At 38.8% G+C, this 22,072-nt stretch overlaps 4 protein-coding genes and 1 non-coding gene across 9 annotated transcripts; 3 read left to right on the forward strand and 2 right to left on the reverse strand.

The window, feature by feature from the left end:
- The first annotated feature begins 1,146 nt into the window (after nt 1-1,146).
- Nucleotides 1,147-5,383, forward strand: LOC126621380 (protein FAR1-RELATED SEQUENCE 7-like). 4 transcript variants are annotated; one of them, XM_050289894.1, is made up of 6 exons: nt 1,147-1,586; nt 2,047-2,132; nt 2,304-4,377; nt 4,536-4,673; nt 4,754-4,813; nt 4,928-5,383. In XM_050289894.1, exons 2-6 carry the CDS (start codon nt 2,059-2,061, stop codon nt 4,982-4,984), a joined length of 2,403 nt encoding a protein of 800 aa, XP_050145851.1. In that variant the 5' UTR covers nt 1,147-1,586; nt 2,047-2,058; the 3' UTR covers nt 4,985-5,383. The 4 variants fall into 4 exon arrangements, with proteins under 4 accessions (XP_050145851.1, XP_050145830.1, XP_050145840.1 ...); XM_050289873.1 differs by having other exon boundaries at nt 2,047-4,377; XM_050289883.1 differs by having other exon boundaries at nt 2,055-4,377.
- Nucleotides 5,384-6,061: 678 nt separating this feature from the next.
- Nucleotides 6,062-10,362, forward strand: LOC126621397 (protein IQ-DOMAIN 24-like). 2 transcript variants are annotated; one of them, XM_050289915.1, is made up of 4 exons: nt 6,062-6,679; nt 8,753-8,941; nt 9,164-9,238; nt 9,470-10,362. In XM_050289915.1, exons 1-4 carry the CDS (start codon nt 6,293-6,295, stop codon nt 10,223-10,225), a joined length of 1,407 nt encoding a protein of 468 aa, XP_050145872.1. In that variant the 5' UTR covers nt 6,062-6,292; the 3' UTR covers nt 10,226-10,362. The 2 variants fall into 2 exon arrangements, with proteins under 2 accessions (XP_050145872.1, XP_050145864.1); XM_050289907.1 differs by having other exon boundaries at nt 6,067-6,679; nt 9,161-9,238.
- Nucleotides 10,363-11,982: 1,620 nt separating this feature from the next.
- On the reverse strand, nt 11,983-13,063 carry LOC126633535 (putative non-specific lipid-transfer protein 14). The gene is made up of 2 exons (XM_050304171.1): nt 12,690-13,063; nt 11,983-12,475 (listed from the first exon to the last, which is right to left on the reverse strand). The coding sequence occupies exons 1-2, from the start codon at nt 13,052-13,054 to the stop codon at nt 12,466-12,468; spliced, it is 375 nt and encodes a 124-aa protein (XP_050160128.1). The 5' UTR covers nt 13,055-13,063; the 3' UTR covers nt 11,983-12,465.
- A 197-nt stretch (nt 13,064-13,260) lies between these two features.
- On the forward strand, nt 13,261-13,334 carry TRNAV-AAC (transfer RNA valine (anticodon AAC)). Its single transcript has one exon. It is a non-coding gene; the product is annotated as a tRNA-Val (tRNA).
- Nucleotides 13,335-17,128: 3,794 nt separating this feature from the next.
- Nucleotides 17,129-19,599, reverse strand: LOC126631352 (RHOMBOID-like protein 2). Its single transcript, XM_050301509.1, has 4 exons — nt 19,162-19,599; nt 18,004-18,167; nt 17,722-17,885; nt 17,129-17,649 (listed from the first exon to the last, which is right to left on the reverse strand). Exons 1-4 carry the CDS (start codon nt 19,446-19,448, stop codon nt 17,281-17,283), a joined length of 984 nt encoding a protein of 327 aa, XP_050157466.1. The 5' UTR covers nt 19,449-19,599; the 3' UTR covers nt 17,129-17,280.
- Between the last annotated feature and the right edge of the window lie 2,473 nt (nt 19,600-22,072).

Consider the following 22,072-nt stretch of genomic DNA (forward strand, 5'->3'; position numbering starts at 1 on the left):
AGATAGGGAAATTGGGGCACAATTTCTTTTTCTTTTTTTTTTTGGATCCATTTGGTGCACAATTATACATGTACAAAGTTCATTTGTTTTCGGGAGAAGGAATGCAGTTGACTAGAAAAAAGAGAAAGGAAAAAAAAAAGAATTATTTTTTATTATTTTGGTTATTAGTCTGACACTGCACCAAACGTTTCACTAAGTTAGTCCAGCTTAGTTCCTGCAGCTAATCCAGTTCGAGACAGTCCGATGCAACAAACGCAGCCTTATGGTATAAGATTAAAAGTATTTTTATTTTTTAATTGACAAATTTTTTTTGTCAATAAGTAGTTTAAATATACAATGCCAATCATTAGGCGGGCCCATCTTGATGGGCATAAACGCTTACCTTATTATTATATTTCTTTATAAGCTTACCTTATTATTATATATATTTTTATAAGATTATCCTGCCCAACGTTTCGTCCCCACCCCAAAAAATAAAAATAAGAAATAAAAACCCAGCCCAAACCTCTATCTTTGGAATTAGATTCTCTTCGGATCCTTTCATTGGGGATTCCTAGAATCAATGAATAGTAACAGTTTATTAAAGATTGTGCGATCATAATTTTATTTTTATATAAAACGAGACTGTTTTACTTTAAAAAAAATATAAAAAATATTCAATTAGGCTCTCACGATTTTTGATGAACGGTTATTGTTCATTGATTTCCCGAATCCCCAGTGAGGAGATCCGGAGGGATCTAAGGAAAAGGATTCTCTCCTGAGCATATGCTCAGGATCCTGCTGAGCAGGACACGAGGATCGTTGGATGAAAATCCAACGGTTACAATTATTATAACTTTAAAGGGATCCACCTTTTTATAGCCGTTGGATTTTCAATCCAACGGTCTTTGTGTCCTGCTCAGCAGGATCCTGAACATATGCTCAGGAGAGAATCCTTTTCCGGGATCTAATTCCCCATCTTTGTACCTTAGCCAGAGGATCTCGTTAAATCCTTTTTGTGAGGATATTGGGATTCTTCAATCACATCCGTTTATCGTACATTGTGCGATCATAAATTATTGTAAAATTTTTATTTAAAATTAAATATAAACCGTATCTAACAAAAATTAGTCGCACGATGTAAGATGAACGGATGTGATTGGAGGATCCGGATCCAGACAAAGAGGATCCGGCAAGAATCTGCTCTCGTTCCTTAGGAACACGAATAAGCACCTTCATCACTGCAATTAGAGCTCAAATCTCTCCTATTTGTTCAATATCTCACTCCAGATCCCCAAAATCCGAAACCGACCGTTAAATCTAGGGGTTTTCTCTTCAGCCTGAAGGAGGACTCTTTCTCGGGCAAGCAGATTTTGTAGCGACCCTCAGCTAAATGTCTGGCAATTTGGAAATTCAAATTCAAGTTTTCTAATCTCTTTCAGATTCTGATACTACCCACATTGGATTCGGCGTTGGAAATTTGATGGGTCACTGTCAAAATCCGAGCTTGTTGCTCCTTCTATTGCAATGGCGATTTCTATGACGAACGGAAATGCAGTTGGGTGAGCTCAATTCAGCAGCAATCACTGTGTGTAGATTTATACATGGTAAAATTTCGTTTACCCACATGCAGTTTACTTTCACTACTTCCCCTGTTTTTAGTAAATTTTATTACTTTTTTCTTAGATGCAAGCCAAGCATATGAATAATTCTTAAATGTAATCTTAAACCAAAGCATATGAATACCTCTGGTGCAAGTGTGCAACTCGATTTTTCCTTAGAGTACTAGGATCTAACGGAAGACATGACACAGAACCGAGCGTAATGGCATTCTAGGATTTATATAGCCGACCCCACTTAGTCGGAAAATGCTTTGTTGTTGTTGTTGTTGTTGTTGTTGTTGTTGAGTATCTTGTCCTGCCAACAATATTATGCAGTAAAGTCTATAGCCATACCAGTAGGAATATATGATTAGGGATGAACCAATCCGATTTTAGTTACTGGAAAAGAAAGCGGTTAATCGCCTTTATTTGCCATTCTTTTTAGTGTTTAATATTATCTATGTAGTAATGCAGGTCCATGGAAAGGGAGGATGAAGATTTTGGTAGTCTTCATGAGGGTGTCATGGATGTCGGACTTCAAACGGCAAATAGGTTGGACTTGAATGTAGAGCAAGTTTTTTGCAGCCCAAAATTTGTATCTATCAATGCTACTCAGCCTAATATTTCTTCCATAGGTGCAAACAGTATAGATTCAGTTTTAAAACTTGGTTCAGAATTCGAATCTGATGAACATGCTTACAAATCTTACAAGAACTATGCCAGGTTGGTGGGTTTTAATGTTCGAAAAGACTGGGTCAATAGGAGTAAGGTACATGGCCAGGTGGTATCGAGGAAGTTCACTTGCTCTAGAGAAGGTTATCGACAGAATGACAAAAGAGATGCTAATGTAAAGAAACGTCGCAAGGAAACAAGAACTGGTTGCTTGGCGCATGTTATTATTACTCGTCAACCTGATAGTAAATACCGGGTTACGCAATTTGAAGAACAACACAATCATGACAATATAAATCCAAGTATTGCTCAAATGTTACCACCACAAAGAGAATCCAGTGTTCCTCAAGCAGCTGACTCGGTAGAAGATTTCGGGCCACTGTCGAAATTGGCATTTGACTTGATGAGTAGACGACCTAGAATAAGGGAATCTGCTGATAGTTTTGCCTTTGATTTTGACAATCATCTTCAATCTGAAAGGACTCGAGATACGAAGGAGGGAGAGGTGGGACGTTTGCTGCATTACTTTCAAAGGCAGCACTTTGAAAACCCGTCATTTTTTTATGCAATACAGGTTGATACTGATGATAAAGTGAGTAACATATTTTGGGCTGATGATAATATGGTATCAGATTATGAACATTTTGGGGATGTGGTTTGTCTGGACTCAGTTTGCAGAACAGACACCAAGTGTCTGCCATTTGTACAGTTTATAGGTGTAAATCATCACAAACAGGTAGTTATTTTTTCTGCTGCACTTTTGTATGATGGCACTGTTCAATCCTTTGAGTGGCTATTTCAAACTTTCTTGGAGACAATGTCAGGGAAGAAACCAAAGGTCATTCATACTGATCAAGATCCAGCACTTGTTGAGGCAATAAATTCAGTCTTACCAGAAACAGACCATCGCATATGCACATGGCAAATGTGCCATAGTTCTCTCAAGCACCTTCACCATGTAGTAGAAGATACTGAGGCTTTTGCCAATGATTTCACGAGCTGTATATATGACCACAAAGATGAGGATGATTTTGTTCGTGCGTGGGGAGATATGCTGGATAATTATGGCCTTCGGAAGAATGACTGGTTAAAGTGGATGTTTAGAGAACGAGAAAAATGGGCTGTGGTATATGACAGGAATACTTTTTTTGTTGACATGAAAGGGTCACATCTGGTTGAGAGTTTATTCAATGATTTGAGAAAATACCTAAACTCTGACCCAGATGTGCTTCATTTCTTTAAGCATTTTGAAAGGGTGGTAGATGAGCAACGTTGCAAAGAAATAGAAGCTAGTGTTGAAATGAACCGTTGTATTCCAAGACTGATGGGAAATGTGATTTTGTTAAGGCATGCAAGTAATGTTTACACTCCAAGAGCATTTCAAGTATTTCAGCGAGGATACGAGAAGTCTTTAGATATTGTTGTTAATCAATGCAGTGAGAATGACTCATTGTTTGAGTACAAAACCAACATATTTGGTAAAAGTACGGAGCACACAGTTACATTCAACTCTTCTGATGACATAGTCATTTGCAGTTGTAAGAAATTTGAGTCTGTTGGGTTTCTGTGTAGCCATGCTCTTAAAGTGCTTGATCACCGCAATATAAAGGTTCTCCCCTCCAAATATATCTTGAAGAGATGGACCAAAGATGCAAGGTTAGGGAGTGCAAGAGTGAGTGATGCCATCAGTGATAACCCTAAGCTTATTGTGGGAAGCCGTTACAAAATTCTGTGCCACCGGATTCTTATGTTACCAGCCAGGGCTTCTGAATCTGAGGAGGCTTTTCAGTTTGCTGTTAGACAACTTGATCAAGTGATGGAAGGTGTGGAGAAAATCTTAACATTAAGTCCTGAGGATGCTCAAGCTTTCACTTCAAGTCGCACGGCTGCAAATGTTTCTGATACTGAACATGCAAAGATTTTTCTAGATGAGTTTGGAATCGATAATCAGGATGACAATAGAGTAAAAGGAGCCGAGGAAAAGGATGGAGCCGTTCTAGACAGAGGTCCATTAACAAATGTTAATGGCGAATACAATGCATCCATACAAAATACTGGTTCCTGCATTTCAAGTCTGCTATTGTACGCCTCACCTCAAGCTGCAACGGAAAATGCTATTATCCAGGCAAGTCCGGGCTTGCATTTATTGCAATTATATGAAATGATAAAAGTATGCGGTGGTCATGTTTAGGTTTCGTGCTCTGATATTCTATATGTAAAGCTTTGATATTTTGTGTTCATGTCTTCTTAGCTGGGTTTGATCTTTCCATGTTCATTACACAGGGTTTGTACAATTTTGAAACGAACCAGGTGGTTCAGTGCATGCACGAACAAGATAACCTGGTGATAAACCAGCAAACTGATCCTAACATGTTCTTTTCTAATGAACATGATTCACCTGGTCATTCTCAACTACTGGAGGTAGATCTTGTAGACACTTAACTGTTCATGGTTTTTTGGAGGTATCATTGTATGAGAGTTGTATACTCATTGGCATGCAGGAACCTCTGATCAATGGTGTGTACCAAGAGCCCGTATCAAGCACCCCTGAAGTGAGGCAGGTAAGTAAAGAGTAAAGGTCGAAGACTGAAATAAACCGGTTCATAGTTTGTTTCGTATAAAAAAATGACAAAGTACATGAATGTTAATTAGTTTTGGTTGATGGTTTCCTGCAGGCAATGGATCTCGATGTCCAAACTCCATCGTCGTTCCTGGTTTTTGATGGCAGGTAGAGAGCTTCGGACACTCCTCTGTTAAAATATGTATGTTCTATGTTGTATAGTGTACTCTGTAGAATCTCAAATGTCTGAAATGCCTATCTCGATGTCCAAACTCCATCATCGTTTATGGTTTTTGTTGGCAGATAGAGAGCTTCAGACGCTCCTCTGTTAAAATATGTATGTTCTATGTTGTATAGTGTACTCTGTAGAGTCTCAAATGTCTGAAATGCCTATCTCGATGTCCAAACTCCATCGTCGTTTATGGTTTTTGTTGGCAGATAGAGAGCTTCAGACGATCCTCTGTTAAAATATGTATGTTGTATATGTACTCTTATTACTCTGTAGAGTTTCAAATGGCTGAAATGCCTGTTTTTTTATTTCTAAATATAATAGATTTTGAAGAGTCTCAAATGTCTGTAGAGTCTCAAATCTCAGAATGTAGTTTTAACTGTTAGATCTTATTTTTGTGCTTTCTATCAAAGATCATCAAACAGTTAAGAAATTTGAAATACTCGATATTCTAGAGCATCATAGAAAATCTCGATGTTCAGAACAAATTTTGCATCTGAGAGTTGAGTTTGGCCCAACATTTAACAAATGGATCAATGTGCATATTGTAGCCCAACTAGAGATGTAAAACACAGGATTAAGGGCCGACATAAAAAGATGTGCTTCTCTCCTGCATGAGAGCTTTCTCTATGAGCGAGAGTTTTTCTCACTGTATGTGAGTGAGTGTTTCCTTTCTTAGTCTCCAGTTCAGCCATCGGCCTTAGCTTCGGCCGTGGCCGGTGGCAGTCCCTTTCGTTTTTCTTTTTCTGTTTCCTCCTCTCTGTTTTCAATTGGAACCGCTCTTTTGGATTAAAGGCCGACATAAAATTGAAAAACACTCCAAAAGTTCTTTGGATTGAATTTGAGAATTTTTCAAGTGTATAGACAAGATTGTCTGGTACACTAATTATCGTAGTAATAAGTCAAAAGTTTCATTTTTAATTTTTCAACTAAATGTATTATTACACTTGTTGTATCGGACTTGTACCGGTCTTTTCGCACATTGAAAAACCTCTCACATTTTAAATGCACCGGTCCCACCCATCTGCGGTACAAAACTCAACCTTTGTGCATCTTCCCCAGTGATTTCTCCAAACTCTAAAACACGTGTCCATAAATCTCTGCTTTCTTCTCTATCGCTCACTCACTTGTCACTCCAACACTGCTTGCTTCTGCTTTTGGCTTTTGGCTTTTGGCTTCTCACTCACGACCCCCTCACAAATTCCCCAACTTCGTCGTCTCATGTACTTCTTCTTCCTACTGCAATGAGAAATGGGCTTTTTCGGGCGACTCTTCGGCTGCAAACGCTTCAAAAACAACCCTTATCCGACCACCAAGCACACCAACAAGGAAAAGAGTCAAAAGACTACTACTTCTGGGTCTAACAAGCACAAGCTCGGTGCCTCCGCGTCAGCAGATGCTGCTCAAGGATGGGCGGACCTGGACGCCAACAAGCACGCGATAGCTGTAGCCGCCGCTACGGCAGCCGTCGCTGAGGCTGCTCTCGCGGCGGCTCATGCGGCGGCTGAGGTCGTTCGCCTCACTAATGGTGCTCCACCGGGGACCTCCTCGCAAGTTAGCCTGCCCGGGGCGGCGCCTTCAATCGTCCGACGACATCTCGCAGCCGTGAAGATACAGTCGGCTTTCCGGCGATACCTGGTTAGTGACTTCCCATTTTTGAAATTCTTTTCCGTTTCTGCCCCTGAGTTGTAGCTGAAATTACCTTTGGAAATGGCAATTTTTCATTTTTCCAATGGTCTTCCATTCCTTTCCTCTTTCGTAACCCAATTTCAAAAGGTTTTCTCGGGAAACAAGCTTGACCTGTCTTTGAAGTTTAAAGCTTCGTAAACATAGATTTTCTCGGAACTCTGTTTCACGAGAAATTTTTGTTCATGACAGGAACACGACATCACGTGTTTTTACAGAAATAGTATATCATTTTGTGTATCGATTACATTGAAAAGTCTTTCATGTTTGACATATCTTCCTCCATTAAGAGAATTGCTAAAAGAACTCACCCAAAGTTTGACTCTCTTACGTCTCTTGATTTTGACAAAATATTTTATAATTAGTACGAAAATTATCGATAAATTCTAAACAATGTTATTATTAGAGAATTCACGAGAGTTGCGCTGTGGACTGGAGAGTGTATTAGCATTTCTCCAAATTAAAATTTAGATATCCGCCGACACGGTTTCTGTTGATGCGTCAACTCGCTGGGTTGCTGTCGGAGCGTTCGAGCAGTGATTCTCTGTGACATCCGTAGAATTTTTTACTGTAGATCGACCAACTGTAGATTCGTACGTGTACTCCGTACTTAAATTGTTCTGGGGGATTTATTCTTTATTTCTTCCGTGAGGGTTATTATCGTCTTTTGCGCTTGTATTTGGAATGTCCAAGATGACGTGGGCGCAGCTGATTAGAGAATTAAGAACCATCCTTCGTCATCGAGTAAAGATTTTTCAATGCGACAAGTACAAGAAGTGGTACACTATATGTTAGTATGCAAATGGTAAGATATGCGTGTGAAAAAGTTAATAACTTAAAAAATAATTTTTTTTACCATTTATATAAAAACACGTGGTGTACCATTCATGTTCTCATCACAATGAAAAAAATTCCATCGTCGACGGGAAATTTTTCATTGTGATCGGAATATGAATGGCACACCACTTGTATTTATATAAGTAATGAGAAATTTTATTCTTAAAGTTATTAACTTTTTAATACACATATCTTATCATTTATATGTTGACACGTAATATATTATTTTGTGTTCCGGTGACACTAAAAATTCTCTCGCCCTCGACAATCTATGCTATTCTGCTGTTAGCCTGTTACCAATGCCAGATTACACAGGGAAGGACAAAACTGTCATTATGTAGAAATTTGACCTAGGTATGGGCTGGGATATTCTGCTGTTAGGCTGTTACCAATGCCGGATTATACGGGGAAGGACAAAACTGTCATTTTGTACAAAATTGACCTAGGTATTGGTTGGTGGGCCCATTCCATCCTTTCTGGTGACATGATGGCTTTCACTTGGAGAAAACTGCTCCCATACTTTCCGACCTTTGCTTTTTCTTATCCACTTGAGTTCGAATTCAAACTTAGTGGGATTTTGATCAAGTTGGAATTTATTCAAATTAATCTTTGATTAATTAATTGAGTAAGTAGCATAGATTAGCTGGATGAAACGGCAATTGGGATGCTGTTATTTATGGCCCCGGTTCAGACTGTTTCTGTAGGAATCACTTTTGCTTATAAGCTCTTTTGTTGGAAGCGCTTTTCTTGCTAGGTGACTAGAACACTTCCAAACGAGCCAATAACGAGAAGCGATTTTAGACTTTTAGAATCAAACATGCGTGTAAGATTAAGATGTGACTTTATTTAACGTAGATGATGAGTTTTTTGTTTTATATTCTTGTTCTTTCTTTTATTTGATTGTTTGGTAAGGATGCTTTTGTGAGTGATATCATGATTTCTTCCACAAGCCTCTACCTTTCTAAAAGTTGTATGCAAGAACTCGAGTTGAGTTGCTACTGTGTCCTACCTAATTTTCAAATTCACGGGAAATAATGTCGCGGTTAAGAAGTTAAAAAAATTGTAATTGTAATTGTAATGCGGACGTTTCATACATTCGATTTGTATTTTGTACCGTATTTTGTTGATTCGTAGTATGCTGCAATATTGATGGTCCGATTGTCCGAAACTTTGTGAAACTGTGAAAAGGCAAGAAGGGCCCTGAGAGCACTCAAATCACTGGTGAAGCTTCAAGCTTTGGTGAGAGGCCGCATTGTGAGAAAGCAATCGGCAGACATGCTCAGGCGTATGCAGACGCTGGTCCGAGTCCAAGCCCGAGCCCGTGCTAGTCAATCACTCATGCATTCTAGCAGTAAATCCTCCCCATCGTATCACCCGGTGAGCAGAATTTTCTTCTCCTCTTACCACATTCCATTTATTGATTCTTTTTATCTAGTTTAATTTGATTCAGATTTTATACTCGTATCATGAATCCGCCATTAGTGTTTTATTGATTCATCCTAAGGACAAATTTGACTACTATTCACCATGTTGAGTACAACTTTGCTTGCTGCGACGTAATTGGTGGTATTCATTTTCTTTGATGTTTACTTGCAGCAGCCAGAAAGCCCTGACAAAACTGGATACCAGCACCGCGTTTATAGCGGCAAATTTGACGGGCCCTCAATACTACAGGTATTTACTTTGATCGCTGTGTAGGATTTCATTCAGGCCTTCCTGTCTTTTATGATGTTTTAGATGTAATTATGGGATTCCTTTCAATCATATTCAACCCCTCTGAATGATGTTCAATCTTATCTTGAGACATTGTTGAACTTCCTTTCTTCGATACTTATCTCGATTTCATTTGTAAAATTTAAATGAAACTTGGATTTTAATCAAATTACTGCACACCGTTATTTTTAGAGATGCCGTTCAAATTCAAACGTAAGGGACGCCATAAATCTAGACAGAAGACGGCTGGCATCAGGTTGGTTAGACCAGTGGATGGAAGAAGGTACATGGGACAACCGCCGAGATGGTTCGCTGAGATATGAGCACTCAGATGATGTGAAGGTTGACAAAATTCTTGAAGTAGATACTTGGAAGCCTCACTTGGGTTCCCAACGTAGACCCCCAGCCTTTCAAACAGCACATCGCGTTGTGTCTTCAGATCATTACAACCCAAACTTTATGACATATGACTCTCCATCAAAACGCTCGACAAAAGGATCAAACCTCAATCCAAGTCAAGCTTCTATCAACGCTGTTTCAATGCGATATCTGAAATATCCCTTGGCAACGGATGAAGCAGCTTTTAGGACCGCCCCGAACAGCCCACAAGCATTTTCTGCCTCCTGTAGACCTGGAAGCAGTGGTAGAAGAGGTCATCACTTCACGCCAGCAAGGAGTGAGTGCTCGTGGGGCTTCTTTAATGGGTATGCCAGTCACCCTAACTACATGGCTAACACGGAATCATCCCGAGCTAAGGTCAGGTCACAAAGTGCCCCTAGGCAAAGACTTGAGTTTGAGAAATATGGTTTGACCAAGAAGTCTGTTCCGGAGTTTTGGAATGCAGGAACTCATTCAGATACGAGCTTCGCTGAAGATGGTGACCTCCGAAATAAAGCCTTTTCCAGCTCCAGCCGCCTGAATAGAGTTGGAAGCTCCAATGTGCGGTGATGTTGCGTGTCTTCTGCTTTTATCTATGTATTTCTGCGTATGGCAGCGATGTTTGTGAGTTGAATTACTTGACCTTAGATGTACAAACACTGTTCTTACTAAATCAAAGTTTGGGACTATGGATGTCCAAAGATGAACATCGTCTCCGAAACTGTGACTCTACCTTTACGGATTCAAACTCCTTTGCAACGTAATTTTGATTGTGTGCTTGTATACATATTGAACGTTTAATCTGGTATTGCTTGTAAACCCACTCGAGTCTTTAGAATAATTTCCTTTTTGTTATACCAATTGGCTGTCTTTGCAAAGCAGAGGTAAAGCTGAGTACGATATACATTTTCTCCGATCCTCACACAACGGGAAGCTTTATTGACTCAGGTGTTAGAATATGAGCATGAGTATGACCCAGGTGTTGAACTTTTAATCTGGTAGTGCTTGTAAACCCAATCGAGTCTTTAGAATAATTTCCTTTTTGTTATACCAATTGGCTGTCTTTGCAAAGCAGAGGTAGAGCTGAGTACGATATACATTTTCTCCGATCCTCGCACAACGGGAAGCTTTATTGACTCAGGTTTTAGAATATGAGCATGAGTATGACTCAGGTGTTGAACTTTTAATCTGGTATTGCTTGTAAACCCAATCGAGTCTTTAGAATAATTTCCTTTTTGTTATACCAATTGGCTATCTTTGCAAAGCAGAGGTAGAGCTGAGTACGATATACATTTTCTCCGATCCTCGCACAACGGGAAGCTTTATTGACTCAGGTGTTAGAATATGAGTATGAGTATGACTCATGTGTTGAACTTTTAATCTGGTATTGCTTATAAACCCACTCGAGTCTTTAGAATAATTTCCTTTTTGTTATACCAATTGGCTGTCTTTGCAAAGCAGAGGTAGAGCTGACTATGATATACGTTTTTTCCGATCCTCGTACAACGGTGAGCCTTATTGACTCGGGATCACCTTTTTTTTATACCAGTTGGTTGTCTTGCACCAAAGAATAACTTGATTACACCAGAGATTTTTCCTGGTCTCCCCATCTCACTCATCATGTGGGTAAGGAGTGAGGATATATCCATGTGCAAGAGAGAAGTGTTCCTTGACATTTGATATCACGTGATGGGATATATATATGATATATGATATGGACAAAGATTCTCTTCGAATCTCACTATTCTGAGTTCAAGGACTAGACAATCTAAACTACTCAATTTGAATCTGACGGTCTTCATTTACTCATTCCGCTAGTTCATCTCACACAAACCATAAGCTTCGAACGCTCTTTCACTCAAACTAAAAGATCCAAGTTTTCTAATTTTTAGACTTCAATAGAAAGGTAGAGAAAATCCAAATTCATATGATAATCTACCAAGTCATTTTCAACACAAACTTTCTTTCCAATTTTCATGCATGAATCGAATCGCACTGTACGTTCACGGAGAAAATCCTTTCACTTTATGGCTGGCATTACGAATCACTAACCCTTTCTGTCCTCTGTGGGTTTGTGAGTCTGTGACAAAATGCACCAAATGTGAATAGATCTTGATTGATACATATTGCCAACCAAATCTAATCAAATCATAATTAGCAACATTCTTTATTATAATTGGTCGTGGAATAATTTTGGACCCCGTGAACCAAAAGCTTCCCGTTTGGCTCATTATGTTCCCAATTTTTGTTTTGCTACTTTGCAAAAGGTAAGATAGTCTTGTCTTATCAGAGCACCGTTAACTAATAATTATTCGAAAAGTTTAAACTGATAAGGAATGAGCTAACAATGTATAACAAAAGACCATACTACATTTGAATAATTGACCATTTAACCTTAGTTTAGCTAGCTAAGTTTTGTTTAACATAACCACCATAGGGTGGCTGGGTTGGGGACGACTTTCAGGTCCCTTTTTCACAAGGCAAGTCATGGATTCGATTCCTGGCACTGGTGGATCACGCGATAGTGACCAGAGAAATGCTTAAATGTCTCTATGAGTCTTCCCAACCTCCGAAATGGTGGACTTTCGTAATAAAGTCACCAATTAATCTCTTTTTTATTAAAAATTAAAGTTTTGTTTAACATATTATTTCCATAATTTGTACAATCAGTAGGATCTATGTATAGAACACTAAAACCTTCACTAATACTAAAACTATCACTTATTCATACTTTCATCAACCTAAAAACCGAACCTAGCTCCCTCATCTGCAGCTGAATGCCGACTCTTTATTTTGGTCAAATTTGTGACTCACAGTATGCTGCACCATCATGTAAACATCATTAGACATCCATCCCAAACCAAAACCATCAACAAAAATTAGAGAGAAATTTGCATACACGGGATGTTATTGTGACGGTATCTCACCAAATCACTAGTTAGACATAAAAATATTTGACTAACTTGAGATACGATCACAATAACATATCGGTTGCAGAAACTTTCTTCTCGACTAGTGGCAATGTGAGACTTGCAAGTTGCAATCGGTATTAGGATCGATGTTGAAGCCCAAAGAGACTTGACAAAAGTCGGGCAAAGTGGCAATGGCATAGGCATTTGGGTTGTACGTTGCAATGAGGCCCATCAAGCATCTACATGCAAATCTCCGGTTTTCAATGGTGTCGGCAATAACCTTGAGACTGGCCATAGCATTGCAGCACGGAGACCCCGGAAACGGGTCCGGTGTCCCGTACGTGATGAACGTGTAGCACGTGGTGACAAGCGACGTCACGGAAGCACATTCTTCGGTGCTAGACACCAATGTCACCGATGAAAACAACAACGTTAGCGTCGTTCCGATCATCATCAATGTTCGGCTTCCCATTTTGCACAATTCCATCAACCTACACCTCACTGTACTAGGTTTGATGTAGCCAAAAGCACCAAATGCGTTTTTATATTGATGTGATCGTTGGGTTGGTGTAAAACAAAGAACGTGTGGATCTTCATGAATGCTGAATGAGCCATACAATTGTTGACCGAAAAAAAAGTCAAACAATTAAATTGACGCCTTAAATTGGTGTGTTGGAGCAAAACTGACAACTTGGTTTCGTGGTGTAGTTGGTTATCACGTCAGTCTAACACACTGAAGGTCTCCGGTTCGAACCCGGGCGAAGCCAAATCATTAATTTTTTTTTTCCTTTTTTTTGTTTTCAGAACAGTTTTTTTGCACAAATAATTTTGTGGGTAAATTATATTTTACCACATTAGGTTTGAGGTCTATTGCAATTTTATATAACATCTTCAAAACATTTCACTTTCATACCTCAAGTACTATTTTATTTCAAAATAATACATCCATTACATTTTTCATCCATTGATCTGTTAAAAGCTGACATGGCTGCCATATTTGTAACACCCTTGCCCCGAAATATTTGTATATTTCGGAAAAATATTTATGGTAGGCCCAACCTAAAAACATAGCTAATTTATGTTATTCTCTTGGATCAATTTCCATCTATATACTAATTCTTGAATATTTAAACACATTTATTTCGCGGCTGCATCTAACGTCTCGTTAGACTACCTACGTACCCTCAACAGGGATCAAGCCTTTCGTAGTTCAAAACTTCAAATTTTAAACCAAACCCGAAAATATTCCTTTAATTCCGCATATACCAAAATCGTAGTAATATTCAAACCACAACAATTAAATTTATAAAAACATAATTAGAATAACGAAACTCGCATAAAACACTTGTCGGCTCCTTGGCCGTGCGCCACCGCACCCGCCGCCGCGGGTGGCGGTCGACAACCCCGGTTTATCGAAAAAATCAATTATTTTTAAAAATTCTCAAAAATTACAGAAATGAAGATCTCAATGAGGAGAGAAAATTTCATACCTGCAACCAAGGCCAATTTGGCCTGGAAATGCTCCAATTTCGTCAAAACCAGTCGGAACCCTAGAATTTGGGTGTCCTCAATTCGACTCCATAGTAACTCCGACGTCCCAACCAATGAATGGGCTTTGTTCCAACTCTTAAGGGGAGTCTAATTGTGGTATTAATTTGATGGAATCATTTGAGAATTGGGGAAACAAGGTCACGAGTTCACCGTACCCACCGGTGCAGTTTTCCCAAATCCAAAGCCAAACACATAAATTTCGAGGTGTATTAGGGAGAAGGAAGGTTATGTAGGGTTTTACAATGGTTAATTTGATGTAATTTCGCCGGAAAAATGGCTAATTTCGTCGGGCAAGGGGAAAGAAACCCGACCAGGTCGGGTCCGGTCACACGGGTCAAGGGATCCCCCGCTCCCCCATTCTCTCATTTCCTCTCCCAGTTCTCTCTCCCCATTGGTCATCCTTTCCTCCCCTCCTTTTCTCCTCCCTCCTTTCTCTCCTTTATAATCCATCTCCACCGCCCATCTTTTCTGTCTTTAAATCTCGGCCACACATGTGGCCTTCCAGATTTTTCTTCAAAAATCTGGAGTTATCTTGAACTCAACTATTTTACTAAAATGCCCCCAACTTTAAACGTTAATAACTTCTTCGTTCTAACTCCGTTTCACGAACGGTTTACACCTACGCGTTCGTGAGGTCGAGCTCTATTCAAAAATATAATTTTTGACCTCGAAAGGTCTATGTATTTTAAATAATCAAGGTCCAAACTTTAAACCTCGTAACTAGTTTAATTTAAAACTAACTTACACGAATTATTATAAATTCTTGAAAAATCATATAAAAGCTCAATAATATTCTTGATTTAATTCTTCATAATCATACATCGATTTATTTTCGATTTTCTCCACATTTTCATATATTTAAAATTTTCAGGGTATTACAATATTTGTGACACGTGGCTGCCAAATTTGTGCCACATAACCAAAAAAAAAATTTATGCATTTAAAATATTATAATAATTTACCCTATTAAAAAGAGAAGGAAAAAAAACCATCTTCCTCCCCGAGCCCTTCCCCTTCCATGCAACCCAAACACCCCACGCCCTTCCCCTGGCCGACGAGATTTGAGCAATCTTCTTGCGGTACGACGACGACTAGGACTTTCCGGTCCAGTTCGCCCTTGAGCTTTTCATCTCTGAAGTCTTCTTCGAGCTTCTAATTCAAGCCCCTTCTGGTAGTGACAGTTTGTGTTCGAGAGCACTCCATAGAGGGTGGCAAAAATGGAAAATTTGGAGAGGGATCAGAGATAGTTTGGGAATAAAAGTGTGGTTGATACAATTTTTTCTGGGGTTTTTGGATGGGAGCGGGATAGGTCCAGGTGCGAAGGCAACTGGAGCGGAGCGTTGTCGTGACGGAGGTTTGGGAAAAAGTTTGAGGAGAAAGGAAGAGGGAAGGGGTTGAGGGACGTGAGGTCGCCGACGTGGTCGAATTCGAGGGATTCAAGGAGCGAGCAGTCTAAGGTTAGGTCTCTGGGGAAGTAGGGGTGGGGTGGGGTGGGTTTTTGGATGGGAGGGGAGGTGAAGAAAGTGGAGGAGAAAGAGGTGGGTCAGTGGGGGGGGGGGGAATGAGTTTCTGGGTTTTAGTTTTTTTATTTTTTTAATAGGGTAAAATATTATAATGCTTTAATGTAAAGGGTTTGGACCAACAAATATTTAACCAAAAACCATCCTAAAATGTTATTTAACCAAAATGGCTCAAAGTTTAATAAAAAATCATTCAAAACTATTGTCTACCTTTTTCGTGCCCTTATCCTTCTCTTCCTCGTCATCATCCTCATCATCTTATCTGCACCACGAACAATTTATAATGTTAGTATTTTATTCCAATCAGATCCAATAAAGACCAACGGTCTTGGTGATATACGTACATGTCAGGCGTTTGTAAATAGGAAAAAAAAAACAAAAACATAAAATTGTTTATGGAGAACATAAAACATAACACTATTTATGAAAAAAAAAATCAGATACAGTGTTTGTTTTTTCTGTGCACAAACAAACACTGTATCTGGAAAGAAAAGAACTAAAATCCAGAAACAGTGACTTAAATTCCAGAAACAGTCTATGTTTTAACCTTTGATTGTTTCTTTTCTTTCATGCATTAGTTGATTATATTTAAGAAACAAAATGCTTATTTTGCTTTGAATCCAAATACAATGAATTTCACTATTCCTTTTCTAGCTTACATTTAAGAAACAATGTATCTATTCCATTTAGATCCAGAAACAGTGACTTAGATTCCAGAAACAGTAACTTAGATTCCAGAAACAGTTTATTTTTACAGTCCAGAAACAGTGACTTGTCGTTATTATTGAATAACATGCAGATTTCAAATTTATTTTCTAGATAAACAAACGATGTACTCCATTAATGAAGAAAAATTGAAAAACAGTACTACGAATACTTTATGAATAATAACGACGATCACGTTTCAACGAAATAATACAAAATATGAATTAAATAGCATGAGGATCTATATTTTTGTTTCAAAGAAAAAGAATAAGGTCTGCAAAACAATGATGAACTCCATTAAGGACGAAAAAGAAGAAGGTCTGCAAAACAACGATGAACTGCATTTAAAATCGACAAATCATAATTTATTATAGTCAGGCAATTTTTAGTAAAACTACTTTAATATAGGCCTTGTACAGTACTAATCATTAAACAAAACTTATAACATGGTTTTTGATTAAAACTAAAACTTTTCAAGCCATTTTCATTAGCTTTCCTTATTTTAAATGCATAAAAAAATTAAAAAAAATTGCCACGTGGCACAAATTTGGCAACCACGTCAGCACAAATATGGCAACAACGTCAGCTCTTAACGGATCAATGGATAGAAAATGTAACGGATGTATTATATTGAAATAAAATAGTATTTGATGTATGAAAGTGAAATATTTTGAAGATATTGTATGAGGTTGCAATATAGCTCACACCTGAGGTGGTAAAGTGTAATTTACCCTAATTTTTTCCCCTCCATATTTAGAATTTGAAATATTAACAAGCAAGAGATCTTTTAATTCAAAACAATTTAATGGAGAATAACTGCAATTACGAACAGGACCATATGAAAAAAATTTGAATATCCAAATCCACGACAAATACATTGCAAGGAAAAACACCAGTTTCTAACCTTCGAAAACAACTAAAAGTTTACGTAAGAGTGTTAATTTTCTTCACAACGCCATCTAGATGTGGGAACACAGCTGAGGTAGTGACACCAACGGCAACGGTCATTTCCGTTCTCTCCGCGGTAGAGCATCGACAATGCAACTGTGAATCCGACGATGAGCAGAACGAGAGAAAGTATCCATAGCACATACTGGTATGCCTTGTACTTGGACTTGACGACACTGATTCTGGCAGGAACATTCGGGTTCTCCAACCACCCAAGGCGAGGGCGGGGCATCAAGATAAAGCCGGTGAGGAAACCCGTCAGAAAACCGCCAATGTGAGCAAAATTATCAACGTGTGGTAAAATTCCAATGGCGAGGTTGATGGCAACGATGACCAGAAGTGTGAGAAGGGCTGCAACCTGTGGAAGCAAAAGCAAATTAGCGAGTGCTAATAACAATTCCCGTAATAATTCCATGTTGAGGTGATTAACCTTGTTGGTATACATTGTCCAATTGGTAATTAGTTCCGAAAGCATTGCTCCAAGAAGCCCGAAGAGAGCGCCGGAGGCACCAACCGAGATGTTTTTTCGAATAAAAAGCGAAGAAAGTACGCTACCTCCAAATCCAGACAATAGGTATACAATTCCAACTCTCACTGCCAAATTACGATTATATGACATATGAGTAACTAATACTATCATTTCTACATAATCATTCTCAAACGAGCCCTCAGCTATGCCGTGCATTTAGAAGTAGGAAAATGTGAGACATACCAAACCCGAATTGTTGCTCGAGGCGGATTCCGATGAAGACGAGGCTGAGCATGTTAGCAACCAGGTGGATTATGCCAGCATGCAGCCAAATACAAGTGACAAGCCTCCATCCCTGATGTTTATGCACAACTTTTGTCCACTCTAAAGCTCCTAACTTCTCTAATCTTCATTCAAAAGTAGGAGAAATCATGTATTAGATATAATAAGGTAGCTTAACTGGAAACATAAACAACAACAGACGCCGCTATCTTATTCTATTAAATGGGATCGGCTGTATAAATCATAGTCAATATCACGGCTTACATAAACAACAACAGATAATGTCTTCTTATCCCACTAAATAGGATCTGCTATATAATATCTAGTCAACAACACCCCCTTAATTAAATGAAAACATAACATAAAAGATTGTTTGCATGAAATTAAATTCAAAACAGACCAAATAAGCTCTAAAAGTATGTGCAACTTAGTCAGTAACTCCATTGGAAGAGCCAAAAACTTCTGACAACATTAATATAAATATGCATGGTGTAAGAAGCTGACATTTTGGGATGCTTGAAATCTTGTATCCGGCCGTTAGCTTTCACAAGCTCGAGGTTGAGCATCCAATGACTACTAATTTGTACGGTTTGCCAGACCTTGCTACAACCGTTGAAGCATTTCACATATTTTCTTTGGGGTTTCTCAGCCTTGCTAAATAGGGAAATTTGCACAAACACCGCCCTCCTCACGCTTCTTAAAAAATCAATCTAAGTCATAATTTGATGGGTACGTAATATAATGTAAAGCAAAGAAAGTGTTACTGTCACTTCAAAAAGATCATTCTTCAGTCCACTCCTATAAGAACATGTTAAACTTCCAAGAGTGCAAGATGACTTTCCTCAAGTGTCAATAGCAACTCTCTAAGTGATAATCCCAATTTTCACCAAAAATCAAATCACAAATGCCCCAGATTATCAAAAGGTTTCCCAAGCTGATCTCCCAATTCAGCCAAATTATTCTCGCAACAACATGCAAAACTTGATCACCAAAATTTCAAGTGGATCCAAAAGACCAGAATTTCAACCATCAAAACATAAACACCAACAAATAAAAAACAGAAAATTGGAAAGTGGGTATGAATTTACTAAAGTAGAAAACCAGAGAAAGTAAGGTTACGTGGAAGAAGAAGGGCCGAAGAGAGGGTTCTCCTTCAACGGCTGAAACGACAACCTCCCAAGAAACCTCGCCGTGCACTTCCCCTCCGCCGCCGCATAATTGTTCTTGGGACAGTTATTGACGTACATGGCCACCAGAAACACACCGATATTCGCCACGACAATCATTGGCACCAACCAAGAAGTCCATTGGGCCTCGTCGTCATCCACCGCGTACGAGGACGACGAGTAGCTCTGCTGTCTTCCTCGGTTTTTCACTCCCCTGTTTTCCACATCTTCTGCAGGCATTTTGTTTGGTTTTTTTGCGACCAAAAAAATGGTGAGTGGTTTTTGTTTTTTGGGTTCTCTGGAACTCGCTGGGAACTGGGAATTTAATGGAGTTGTTGGGAAGGCGTTTTAATGGAGTGGGAGAGTGGAAGAACGTGGTGGGCTCGCCATTCTCTGGTTTCAAACTGCGCCAGTCTCCATCGTTGGCTGTTACATAAGCTGCTGAGCCCAACACCTGCACATGTTTTACGGCCAATAGTTGCTCTCCACATCACCAGTCACGTGCCATCGCACGTGATCACCACTGGTGAATTGGAAAGGTAGTGACGTGGCTTGAGCGGATTGGTTGTGTTGGGTGTGGGACACCATGCAACTGTGGACTCTCGTTTTCGACCGAGTGACCAATAACCGGAAGTTACCGTTTCGTTTTCGTTTCTTCAATATAAAAAGAAAAGAAACGGACGCATAACACTTTGCTTTTTTTTTATTGATTATATCGATAGTTTTACATTAAGACGATGAAGAGTTTGGTTAAGCCACATAATGAGCAATTTAATTTTATATTGAATTCATTATTCACGAAATTCGAATATAAAATATCTCACTTTCAAGCAAAAAAGAATACAATCATACGGTAGTATTGAATAAATACTTTGCTTTTAAATGTGATGGATTGCTTGTACGCGTTTTAACGTGGAAGGGATTACCTTCTGGGGTCCAATTCCAAGCAGAAACTTAATAGAGAAAAGGAAAATATCTGCAATTAAAGATTGAATTATTTTGTTTGTATCTGTCTTAAAAAAATAGTTTATCCTCTAAATCTGTGGAAAGCAAGTAATCTGGTTTGTTGTTTCATGATTTTCCTACCATTATAATTCTAAAGTTTTCCACTTTATTCCCCACCTTTAAACATGAAATAGATAGCTAGCTAGTGCCGCATGATTCTTCTTCTTTTCATTCGATGATGACATATTAGGGAAGTTCTCTAATAGTGTTATTATCGTAGTAACTTAATAATATATCAAAACTACAGACAATATACGAAGATGATGTCTCGATAAAATGAGACTATTTGCTACTGCAACTAACAGTGTTATTTGCAATTTGAGAACGATGGAGGGTGAAACAGCTAAATCAATCCGCAGGAATCATGCTAGCCCTTCTTTTTTCTTTTTCTTTTTTTTTTTTATAAATTTATGTTGGTCGATCAGAATTATGCGGTGGTGGAGTTTGTTGGGTAGATCTGAGGTTCTTTTGTTGCTTTGCTTACTTTATTTATACCCTTTTTTTTTGGGTCGAGAATTAAGCTTCGTTAATGAAAGAGAATACAATTTGTGCTAAGAAATGCCTAAACCTAAACAAAGCACAAAGTCCTATACAACAAAGCAAACATAAAATAGAAACCAAGCCCAAGAAAATAAGCCCAAAAAAAGAGAGGTACAACCCCAGCCACAAATGGAGACCCACACAAATTTGCCCATAGGCTACGAAAGAATTAAACAAAGAACAGTAAAACCCTAAGCTCCAAGAGCCAAAAACCAGTCACCACCGCCACAACCGCTACTACCTCTGCGAGGAAGACATCACACCAAATTGAAAAATGCACCCGAACCAAAAACTAGATCTGAGAGTATTACGCAAAGTCAATCCACCAAGAGCCAAAGCCTCCATAGCCACACCTGCAAGAAAAGTCACCAAAAGTAACATGAGGAGGGGGAGGGCGAAGGGGTTGTGTAAAACACCCTTGATCGTTCCACACTTTGTCCAATTTTTTCCGATAAGCCGGATTGACAATGAACTTTGAAGGTTGGGCCTTGTGTCAAGATATAGCCTAACACTCCAAGATCTAATTCCTGGTTATGAGTTGGAAAAGATGAAGGGCAGGAAGAGGGAGGTAGGAGAAAAGGGTGTGATGGGGAGGGAGGAGGGGGATGGCGGTGAGCAGCAGTTGGTTGAGGAGTCGGTACAAAACTGATACAAGAGCTCAGATAGATGAGATAGAGCTCATAAAAATACAGAGAAATAGAGAAGAAGAAAAGGTAGAAGAAAGCAAGAGAGAATGAGGACTGCCACCGACCCAAAAGCCAAAGGCTAGGGCCGGCGGCTGAGAAGGGTTTTCTTTTGGAGCTTATCTAGAGAGAGATAGTTTAAGCATATACTTTATTTATAAGGAAAACTAATGAAAAAATGTTTGAAAACTTTGAGTTTTAACGATAAGGACAAAATAAAGCGTAAAGTGAATAGTACCATGATTGACTTTTTAGTGTAAAAATGTAGTTTTTCGTTAAAATAAACAGTACCAAGAGCTTTTCATTAAAGTTCCCTTATTTATACCCTACTTCCCCACTTTTAAAAGACTAAGACTGATTAATCCAATTGATTTTACTTTTCAAGCATGCCAATCATTGTAAACCAAGTTTTACTTTAACCTTTTCAAGTAGAAGAACTACTTTTATGTAATCGTGATACTTGCAAGATCAACAAATCTTAAAATCAAGAGAAGGACTTTCATGCAATTGAACACTCTCAATCGTACGGACTTTCTGTTAAAGTTCTACATCGGTGGGTTCAAAGAAACTCAATGGGTTTAAATATGATTATCCTACTCTAACTAATACCGATGCTTTTTATGGTAAAACCCCACA

The sequence above is a fragment of the Malus sylvestris genome, chromosome 1 (genome assembly GCF_916048215.2).
Source record: "Malus sylvestris chromosome 1, drMalSylv7.2, whole genome shotgun sequence".
In the NCBI taxonomy this organism is placed as follows: Eukaryota; Viridiplantae; Streptophyta; class Magnoliopsida; order Rosales; family Rosaceae; genus Malus; species Malus sylvestris.